The sequence below is a fragment of the Sapajus apella genome, unplaced genomic scaffold (assembly GCF_009761245.1).
Source record: "Sapajus apella isolate SASKATOON/1434 unplaced genomic scaffold, GSC_monkey_1.0 scaffold7, whole genome shotgun sequence".
Taxonomy (NCBI): domain Eukaryota; kingdom Metazoa; phylum Chordata; class Mammalia; order Primates; family Cebidae; genus Sapajus; species Sapajus apella.
This window is the reverse complement of record NW_022436947.1, coordinates 6,173,258-6,184,732: the sequence shown is the minus strand read 5'-3', so window position 1 is coordinate 6,184,732 and position 11,475 is coordinate 6,173,258. Positions and strand designations below refer to the sequence as shown.

The window sequence follows — 11,475 nt, the reverse complement described above, 5'->3', positions numbered from 1 at the left end:
TTTTTTTTTTTTTTTTTTTTTGAGACAGTCTCACTCTGTTGCCAGGCCCCAGGCTGGAGTGCAGTGACGCAATCTCGGCTCACGGCAACCTCCGCCTCCCGGGTTCAGGCAATTCTCCTGCCTCAGCCTCCCGAATAGCTGAGACTATAGGCGTGTGCCACCATGCCCAGCTAATTTTTGTATTTTTTAGTAGAGATGGGGTTTCACCAGGTTGGTCAGGATGGTCTCAATCTCTTGACCTTGTGATCCGCCCACCTCGGCCTCCCAAAGTGCTGGGATTACAGGCATGAGCCACTGTGCCTGGCTGATTTTATTTTCTAGATATTTTTTAAAGACAGAATCTTGCTCTGTCCTCCAGGCTGGAGTGCAGTGGCCTGATTATAGCTCACTGTAGCCTTAAACTCCTGGGTTCAAGGGACCTTCCTAGCTCCTCACTCCTGAGTAGCTGGGACTACAGGTGTGTGCCACAGTGCCCAGCTAATCTTTTTTAGAGATAGTGTCTTGGTATGTTGCCCAGGCTGGTCTTGAACTCCTGGCCTCAAGTGATCTTTCTGCCTTGGTCTCAAAAAGTGTTGGAGTTACAGATGTGAGCCACTGTGCCCTGCTGTGATTTTAATGGAATTTTTCTTTGGAGCAATGATTATCTTTTTGTTCTCTGTAGAAGTTAATATTATATTTATCTCTAGCTAGGAGATAAACTTAATAATATTTGAAGACTATTTTTTTTTTTTTTTTTTGAGACGGAGTTTCGCTCTTGTTACCCAGGCTGGAGTGCAATGGCGCGATCTCGGCTCACCGCAACCTCCGCCTCCTGGGTTCAGGCAATTCTCCTGCCTCAGCCTCCTGAGTAGCTGGGATTACAGGCATGCGCCACCATGCCCAGCTGAATTTTTGTATTTGTAGTAGAGACGGGGTTTCACCATGTTGACCAGGATGGTCTCGATCTCTTGACCTCGTGATCCACCCGCCTCGGCCTCCCAAAGTGCTGGGATTACAGGCTTGAGCCACCGCGCCCGGCCCTTGAAGACTATTTAAGAAATTTAGTATATTCCAGAAATACTAGCTGCCTTAGAATTTCTGACTTTTAGTTAGTAATACATCTAAACTTGGTAAGATTGATTATTTTCTTTATTTCCAGATATACGTTAACATTTTAAGTCTTCATAGTATTATGTAAGTTGTGTTAATGGAACAAATTAATTCTTGTGTATCTTTAATTACTGCATCTTGAAATTCTTTGCAGTAGGAATAGATACTTGAGTGTAGGGGATTCAGACTTGGAAATTGCCTTCCTTTCTGTTTGGCACTTTTCCTTTGTGTGTATGTGTTTGTGTGTCAGAATCTCACTCTGGAGTGCAGTGACACGATATCGGCTCACTGCAACCTCCCTCCTGGGTTCAAGCAATTCTCCTGCCTCAGCCTCCTGAGTAGCTGGGATTACAGGTACCTGCCACCACATACAGCTAATTTTTTTGTATTTTTTTAGTAGATATGAAGTTTCACCGTGTTGGCCAGGCTGGTCTCGAACTCTTGGTCTCAAGTGATCTGCCTGCCTCAGCCTCCCAAAGTGCTAGGATACAGGCATGACCCACCACACCCGATCTGGCATTTTTCTTTTATATACAGCAAGGAAGCCATCTAAGAACTATTTATGGGATTGTGTTACAAGAAATGGCTTTTTGCTTTTTTGTTTTTTGCTTTCTTTAGTAGAAAGAACCCTAGCCTGGGAGCCAGTTGAGCTGATTTCCAGTCTTGGCTCTACCACTACAGAGTTTTCTGACCACAGGCAAGTTACTTGACTTATCTGGATGTTGGTTTTTCTGTCTGTAATGGAGGAACTAGATTCAATGAGCAATGTGTAACCTTAAATTCTGAAATTTCAAGATTTTATGATCTATCAGGTAATTCAATGCTGTATGTCACATGTTAAATATTTGTACCAAATAATCTTTTAGGAAATAAGACCACATTTTATATAATATATTAATAAACTTACTTGCTCTACTAAGTAATTAAACAGTGCATATATCCGTTTGTTATATCCCATTTGAAAACCTTATTTTTAATTATGTAATTGAAAAGTTCCTTAGAGCTGGGCGCGGTGGCTCACGCCTGTAATCCTAGCACTTTGGGAGGCTGAGGTGGGTGGATCACCTGAGGTCAGGAGTTCAAGACCAGCCTGGCCATCATGGAGAAACCCCATCTTTTAAAAAAAAAAAAAAAAGAAAGAAAGAAAAGTTCCTTAGAAACTTGAAAAATTGTATGCTATTTTGTATATTTTTCTCCAAATATTGTAGTTCAGATTTTAGTGGCAACAGTTATTGAGCTGGTAGCATTGGAATAAAAAGTGGAAGGTTATGCAAAATATTACCTTATAAAAGTCTGTTCTAAAAAGAAATGCTTCTGTTTGTCATGTTACCAGGCTGAATTATCATGAATAAACTTCTGTATATAACACTTTAGGATCTTATCTTCACTGTGCTATTTTCATGACAATTACAATTTTATCATTGTAGCCAAAAAATGTTCAACAGCATGAGAAGGTTCAGAAAGCCAGTACAGAGGGAGTCGCCATTCAGGGTCAACAGGGAGCTCGACTTCTTCCTGAACAGCTCATTAAAGAAGCCTTTATCCTCAGTGACCTTTTTGATATTGGAGAATTGGCAGCTGTTGAGCTTCTTCTTTCTGGTAGGTTGACATTTAACTGAAACTGTGGTAAAATAATGCAAAATTATAAAGTTACTCATAGTTTAAAATAGTTTATTGTTTAGATTCTAAGGATGCAGCTTGGTAAAACCATGTTCGAAATATTTCCTTTTTTAATCTTTGGTTTTTTTTGTTTGTTTGTTTTTTGGTTTTTTTTGATACGGAGTCTCATTCTGTCGCCCAGACTGGAGTGCAGTGGCATGATATTGGTTCAAGGAATTCTTGTGTCTCAGCCTCCCGAGCTGGGATTACAGGCATGTGCCACCACGCCTGGCTATTCTTTTTTAACCTTTGATTAAAAGGAAGGCTTCAGTTTACTGATCAGAATTGTTAAAGATATCTCAGAAGTTTTATAGCACAAAGCACTTATTGTCAGTGAGTATGCAGGTAAGGTCACTGCTTTTTTGGAATTTCTTTTTGAGAGAGTAATTAAGTTAATGCGTGAATAGATAAAAAATAAGATAATTTCAATGATACAGAGTACTAGGAAGAAAATAAAACAAAGCGGTGGGATATAGAGAGGTGGAGGCTGGCTCGGGCAACTCTAAGTAGGGCCCATAGAGAAGGCCTCTCTAAGATGGGGTCATTTGACTTGAGACCCAAATGTTGAGAAGGTGCCAACCACCCAGACTTACTGGGTAAGGCTTTTCCAGGGAGAGTCAGCAGCTAGTGCTTGAGGTGGGAATAAAGGCATGTTTAAGGATAAAAAGACCATTCTGGCTAGAGCATCTTAAATGAGGAGGAGAGTGAAGGAAGATACAGATAGGGCAGGAAGCAGAGCACGTTTGATTTTGCATACTATGAAAGATATTTGGATTTTATTCTAATTGCAATGGAAAGTTGTTGATGAGGGCTTTAAGCAGAGACATTACATAACTGATTCTAACTCTGAAATTATTTCTCTGGCTGCTGTATAGAGAAAAGACAGTTTGTTTTATAACAGAGGAGTCATTTGAAGAAAATATGGGCATTTCAGTTGAACAAAAATATAATATGTCTAAAGATAATATATAGCTGCCAAAATCCTTTTTGACCTAAGATTGCATTAAAAGAAGTATGATATAAGCCAGGCGTGGTGGCTCATGCCTGTAATTCCAGCACTTTGGGAGGCTGAGGTGGGCAGATCATGAGGTCAAGACATCGAGACCATCTTGGCCAACTTGGTGAAACCCCGACTCTCCTAAAAATACAAAAATTAGCTGGGTGTGGTGGTATGTGCCTGTAGTCCCAGCTACTTGGGAGGCTGAGGCAGGAAAATTGCTTGAACCTGGGGATGGAGGCTGCAGTGAGTGGAGATCGCGCCACTGCACTCCAGGCTCCTGGCAATGGAGTGAGACTCTGTCTCTCAAAAAGTAAATAAAAAAAAAAAAAAAAAAAGAAGTATGATATTGGGAATGAGTGGGATGTTAATTAGACATGCTTGAGTTTTCAGTTTAAGAACTTTCATCTAACATTTATTCTATACCTACCACGTGCCAGGCATGATTTTAATTATATCACTCCAGTGATATAAACATGAATAAAATCTCTACCCTAATAATTGAGAATGTTGTGGAAACAAATAATTTTGACACATTTAAGTACATTAATGCAGTTTTGTGCAAGATTTAGAGATGGTTCAGAGAGAAGGGAATTAGATGGACCTTGATTGTACACAGAAGCCTTAACAAGATCATGAAGTTTAAGGTAGATGTTGCAAAATGAGTAAGCATACATCAGGTGGAATAGGTGGTTATTTGTGAGGATGAAGGGCATCAGGCAGAAGAAATTGCTTGTGCAAGAGGGTGAAGCAAAGTGATGAATTTGGGAAACAGAAAGGAGTAGAGTAGAGGAGCAATTGCAGTAAGGGGAGAAGAAAGCTATAGGAAATGAAACTGAAACTATAGGCAAAGTACTCTTAAAAAAAAGTAGAACTTGGCTGGGCACAGTGGCTCATGCCCGTAATCTCAGCACTTTGGGAGGCTGAGGTGGGTAGATCATGAGGGTCACAAGTTCAAGACCAGCCTGGCCAACATGGTGGAACCCCGTCTCTACTAAAAATACAAAAATTAGCCAGGCGCGATGGCAGGCACCTGTAATCCCAGCTACTTGGGAGGCTGAGGCAGGAGAATTGCTTGAACCCAGGCAGCAGAGTTTGCAATGAGCCGAGATGGCACCACTGCACTCCAGCTTGGGTGACAGAATGAGACTCCTACTCAAAAAAAAAAAGTAGAACTCATTCAAAGGAGTGCAGTTAAAATGGTGAGTGAACTTGAATTATAAAAATGTTATTTAATTTTCAGAGAAGATTCTGAAGGAAGAAACTTAGAAATATTTGAAAGATTCCATATGAGATAGTAAAATGGGCATTGAATAAAATTATATTTAGTGAACAACAGTGAGACCAAAAGATTCTCATCCAGTATGTACAAATCACAGATAAGCATGAGAGTTAGAAATTGAGAGTTTGGAAAATGGTGAATTCCATGTCTCTGCTGGTGTTCGAGCATAATGGATCGGCCCTCTAATATCTTGAGCAAGAAGTTAGACAGTGGGTAGATGTTTGTAGTGGAGGACCCCAGGGCCCCTTAAGCCCTGAGCTACTGTGATTCTTCAAACTGAACATTGTCATATTGATTTTTGTCTCTTCCTAAACACATTATGTGTTTATTAACAATATTATTTCTCAACTTCCTTTTTTAGGAGAGCACCAACAACCACATTTTCCTGGCCTTACCAGAGGATTAGTAGCTGTTCTTTTATACTGGGATGGAAAGCGATGCATTGCGAATTCCTTGAAAGCTTTGATACAGTCTAGACGGGGAAAGACATGGACGCTAGAACTCAGGTCTTTACTTCTTGGGATTTCAGGGGTTAATTTGAAATTACTTGAAGAATTATATTATTTCCCTTTTTATATATGATTTAAGCAATATGTAACATAAGCTGAGTAATATACTCCCTTATTCTGCCAAGAAAGATACAACAATTCCTGTTTTATTGTGTTTGTAAAAAAAAAAAATAATTTGGGCCCAGGTGCAGTGGCTCATGTCTATAATCCCAGCACTTTGGGAGGCTGAGGCAAGAGGATCACTTGAGCTCAGGAGTTTCAGATCAGCCTGGGCAACATGACGAAACCCCATCTCTACAAAAGAATACAAAAATTAGCTGGTGGTGTATACATGTATTCCCAGCTACTTGGGAGGCTGAGGTGGGAGGATGACCTGAGCCTGGGAGATCAAGGCTGCAGTGAGCTGTGAGCACACCACCGCACTCTAGCCTGGGTGACAGAGCAAGACCCTTTCTCAAAAAAAGAAAGAGCATTTGCTATACCTATTCTTATGAGGAAGCATAAGCAATATTATTTAACATAGTTTATTGATTTCTTTTCATTATAGCCCAGAGCTGGTTTCTATGACAACACGCTTTACAGATGAGCTGATGGAGCAAGGATTGACCTACAAAGTCCTTACCCTGGTGTCACAGATTGATGTGAATAATGAGTTTGAGAAACTACAGCGAGAGAGAGGTTTGGGCAGTGAAAAACATCGCAAAGAGGCAAGGCTTCAATGAAATCAATTCATGAATTGTCAGTCAAACTTCAGAGGTAGAAATATCATGACAGTTAGAATATTCATTTTTTTCAGGAAGAGTTATGTGGCTGACACCATACCTAATTGCCATGTGTTTTTTAAAATTTTTATTTTTTATTTTTCATTGACACAAAATTATACATATGTATAGGGTACAGTGTGGTATTTTGATACATATGTATGATGTGTAATAAATTAACATAATTAGCATGTCCATCACCTCAAACATTTATTATTTCTTTGTGTTGGGAACATTCAAAATTCGCTGTACTACTGTTTGAAAATACAGTATACAATAAATTGTTTTAAATTATAGCCTGCTAATAATATATGTTAAAGTTTGTAGTCAGCTGTGTCCATAAAATTGACTTGCAGTTGTTTCAGCTTCTGTATAGTCATTTATGTGCCATTCTAGCTCTTTTTATGAAATGAACAAGAAATTGGTCATCCCAATTTCTTAAGGAATTTAAGGATAAGGAATAAACAGTAGGGTTTATTTTGAGTTCCAGAGGTGACGTCTTAGGATCACTTGTGAATTTAGATAGGTTTATTTTATTAGCCTTTGTAAAAGGGAGTTTGTACTTTGGAATAAGACCAGGCTTCATAGTAACTTACTGATACTGATAGTCATATGTTTTTATTTCTAGGTTTCTGATCTCATTAAGGAGTGCAGGCAGTCTCTGGCAGAAAGCCTTTTTGCCTGGGCTTGCCAGTCACCTTTAGGCAAAGAAGACACTCTCCTCCTTATTGGACATTTGGAAAGAGTGACAGTTGAGGCTGATGGCTCACTGGATGCAGTGAATCTGGGTCTTCTTATGGCGCTTCTGTACTGTTTTGATATCAGTTTTATAGAGCAAGGCACAGAGGAACGAGATGGTATTAAGTTTTATACATTTTCCTAATTAAAAAAAAATTGTGGGGATAACATTTAAAAAGGGCACTGTTTTAACTACTAAAATAGACTGCTCTGTTCCTGTGTGTGTAGTCCGTTCATATTTGAATATTTATGCATAAGATCACATTTAAAAAAACAACCGCAATCCTGTTTATTATTTCTATTTTGGGGGGAGGATTTGGAATGGAAAGTATTAAAGCATATATTATACATGTTCATGATTGCACATGTGTCATTTACTTAATTGCTTGTTTCTTTACCATTTATTTACATTTTCAAACTTTTTATTAAAACATTCTGAGAGACAGTGACTGTCATTTCAGTAATGTTATCTTTAACCTGTGTTTTCTGTGAAGGAAATACAATTTTTATGATCGTTAGATAGCATAATTTATATTTTAGAATTTATGTGCAGAAAAAATGAGTATCTTTAACTTTTTTCTAGTTTATTTGTAGTACACTTATAAAAATAACTGAAAATAGTGAAATTAAAATTTAGGATTATTGCTATTTGCTGTTTTTGTTTTTAGTATGTGTACAATCAACAATAGTGTACCTTTTGGCATGTTGAAATTAGTCATTATTCTGGCTGGGTGTGGTGGCTCACGCCTGTAATCCCAGCACTTTGGGAGGCTGAGGCGGGTGGACCACAAGGTCAGGAGATTGAGACCATCCTGGTCAACATGGTGAAACCCTGGTTCTACTAAAAATACAAAAGAAAAAAAAAATCAGTTGGGTGTGGTGGCGTGTCCCTGTAATCTCAGCTACTCTGGAGGCTGAGGCAGGAGAATCACTTGAACCCAGGAGATGGAGATTGCAGTGAGTGGAGATTGTGCCATTGCACTCCAGCCTGGGTGGCAGAGCAAGACTCACTCCATCTCAAAAAATAAAAAAAGAAAGAAATTAGTCATTATTCTTTTGCGAGAATGCTCAGATTTTCTGACTTTAAGACATTATTTCTGTATATAGAAGTGAAAATTTAGTGTTTGGTAAAGTGGTCTATTTTTGTGTTTTCAGATATGATTCATCAATTTCCACTGTTGACAGAAAAACAGTACATTGCAACAATTCACTCTCGTCTTCAGGACTCACAGCTTTGGAAACTGCCTGGACTCCAAGCCACTGTCAGACTTGCCTGGGCACTGGCATTGAGGGGAATATCCCAGCTACCTGATGTGACAGGTAAATTGATTGTAGGTAATTTTGTTATGAGAAACAGCATGTTAGCACTTAATGAAATTTTTGGAAGGAGTGTTATCCTTGACATACATAAGCACAAGCATAGGAAGATACCCAGAGTGGTATTAAATGAAACATTTTAGTGTAGTAGTGAAATACAGACTTTTTTCTCCTTGTTTCTCAGAAATATTATATAAAATCCTATTTCCCATTCTTGGGGCCAGTGACAATACTCTTTACTTTCAGAGTATGAGTTTAAAATTTGGAATGACAGTGTCATATTAAATGTTTTTTAAAATTAAAATTTACTGTTACTTTTGTTTTTATACATTTTCCTTCTTGGTTGGTCACAAACTAATTTTTCACATTGTGTTGAATTAAAAACAATTATTTTTTCATACAGTGTATTAAAAAGGAGGTATTTGGATCAATCAAGAACAGATGTGGAATCCCGACTTTTATTTTTTGAGACAGAGTCTCACTCTGTGGTCCAGGCTGGAGTGCAGTGGCTCAATCCTGGCTCACTGCAACATCTACCTCCTGGGTTCAAGTGACTCTCGTGCCTCAGCTTCCTGAGTAACTGGACTACAGGTGCATGCCACCATGCCTGGCTAATCTTTTGTATTTTTAGTACAAATGTGGTTTCACCATGTTGGCCAGGCCGGTCTTGAACTCCTGACCTCAGGTGATCTACCTGCTTTGGCCTCCCAGAGTGTTGGGTTTACAGGTGTGAGCCACCTCGCCTGGTCAGAATCTGGACTTTTAACAGTCTTTTTTTTTGAGACAGAGTCTCATGCTGTCACCCAGGCTGGAGTGCAGTGGCGTGATCTTGGCTCATTGCAACCTGTGCCTCCGGGTTCAAGCAATTCTCCTGCCTCAGCCTCCTGAGTAGCTGGGACTACAGGTGCGTGCCACCATGCCTGGCTAATATTTTATATTTTTGGTAGAGATGGGATTTCACTGTGTTAGCCGGGATGGTCTCGATCTCCTGACCTTGTGATCCGCCTGCCTCAGCCTCCCAAAGTGCTGGGATTACAGGCGTGAGCCACCGTACCTGGCCAACAATGTATTAACTCACTGTAGCATATCTTATTCTGCTATTTACATTTACGTTATCATTTGTCTTATTAGTAGGGGTTTATTCTAACAGAATGAGAACTAACTGTGCCTGGAACTTGAAGCCCAAAGAATTGTCGTTGTCTGTATCTTTTTATGGTAAATCTGGAAAGGCTTTATTCAAGTTTACAATTTATGTCAGTGTTCTAATCCTAAGGTATCAACAGATTCTAGTATCTTACCAATTGTGTAATTCCAGAGCATTTTGTTTTCCCTAGTGTCATGTCGTTCCCCAAGTGTTTGCAGAAAGCTTTTTTTGTGTGTTAGGAGTCTTTGTTTGGCCACTTAATGTCTGTCTATCAGCCGATATATCTAAATACTGATAGCTGATTAGACTTTTGCCTTTCTGTACAAATTCTGTTTCTCAACTGTATATATACCATCTTCATTTATAAGTCTGATTTCAGTATTTTTCTGACATAAAATTACCTTTTAACCTTTTAAGTGGCTATGTGATAGTTAATATCTTTTTTTTTTTTTTTGAAGACGGAGTCTTGCTCTGTTGCCCAGGCTGGAGTATAGTGGCATGATCTCAGCTCACTGCAAGCTCTGCCTCCTGGGTTCAAGCAGTTCTCCTGCCTCAGCCTCCGAGTAGCTGGGACTACAGGTGCACACTGCCATGCTTGGCTGATTTTTTGTATTTTAGTAGAGACAGGAATTTGAGACTAGCCTGGGCAATATGCCTGTAATCCCAGCATTTTGGGATGCCGAGGTGGGAGGATTGCTTGAGCCCAGGAGTTCATGACAACCCTGGGCAGTATAGTGAGACCCCATCACTACAAAAAATTAAAAATTAGACCAGCGTGGTGACATGTGCTTGCCTGTAGTCCCAGCTGCTCAGGAGGCTGAGGTGGGAGGATCACTTAAGCCCAGGAGGCGGAGGCTGTAGTGAGCTGAAATTGTTCCACTGCACTCCAGGCTGGGTGACAGAGTGAGACCATATCTCAAAAAAAAATTTAAAACACAGGCTGGATGTGGTGCCTGAAATCTTTACACTTTGGGTGGCTGAGGTGGGTGGATCATGAGGTCAGGAGATTGAGACCATCCTGGTTAACATGGAAACCCTGTCTCTACTAAAAAGACAAAAAAGTTAGCCTGGTGTGGTGGCATGCGCCTGTAGTCCCAGCTACTAAGGAGGCTGAGACAGGATAATAGCATGAACCTAGGAGGTGGAGGTTGCAATGAGTCAGGATGGTGTCACTGCACTCCAACCTTGGTGACAAAGCGAGACTCCGTCTCAAAAAAAATTAAAAAACAAGCATCGGCCAGGTGTAGTGACTCATGCCTATAATCTGAGCCCTTTGGGAGGCTGAGGCAGGCAAATCACTTGAGTTCAGGAGTTCATGACCAGCCTGGCCAATGTGGTAAAACCCCATCTCCACTAAAAACACGAAAAATTAGCCGGGCGTGGTGGCTCGCATCTGTAATCCCAGCTACTCACGAGACTGAGGCAGGAGAATCTCTTGAACCTGGGTTGGGGGAGTGGGGGGGGTGGGGGGCAGGGCGGAGGTTGCAGTGAGCCGAGATCGCGCCACTGTACTCCAGCCTGGGCAACAGAGTGACACTCCATTTCAAAAAAAAAAAAACAAAAACAATCTTTGTAATTCACTAAGCTTTACGGAATTTTACCATACTGTTTTTAAGCATTGAAACTCAATTTATATTAAGACATTAGTGATGCTTTATTACCTAAATGGTGTTCAAGAAGTAATTTTTTGGCTGGACATAGTGGCTCATGCCTATAATCTCAGAGCTTTGGAAGACGCAGGCAGGTGGATCACTTGAGGTCAGGAGTTCAAGACCAGCCTGGCCAACATGGTGAAACCTCATCTCTGCTAAAAGTATGAAAATTAGCTGGGTGTGTGGCACGTGCTTATAATCCTACCTACTTGGGGGGCTGAAGCTGGAGGATAGCTAAAACTGGGAGGCAGAGGTTACAGTGAGCCATGATCTCACCGCTGCACTCCAGCCTGGGCAGCAGAGTAATCTGTTTCAAAAAAAAAAAAA

The 11,475-nt window shown here is 40.3% G+C and overlaps 1 protein-coding gene across 3 annotated transcripts in view; it reads left to right on the top strand.

The window, feature by feature from the left end:
- Window positions 1–11,475, top strand: part of NUP205 (nucleoporin 205) — a 92,732-nt gene that overhangs the window by 16,072 nt on the left and 65,185 nt on the right. For all 3 annotated transcript variants that reach the window (XM_032275902.1, XM_032275903.1, XM_032275904.1), the window contains exons 3-7: window positions 2,517–2,688; window positions 5,389–5,533; window positions 6,084–6,243; window positions 6,926–7,154; window positions 8,191–8,355. In XM_032275902.1, the coding sequence (XP_032131793.1) occupies window positions 2,517–2,688; window positions 5,389–5,533; window positions 6,084–6,243; window positions 6,926–7,154; window positions 8,191–8,355 (871 nt within the window). The remainder of the gene's footprint in view (window positions 1–2,516; window positions 2,689–5,388; window positions 5,534–6,083; window positions 6,244–6,925; window positions 7,155–8,190; window positions 8,356–11,475) is intronic.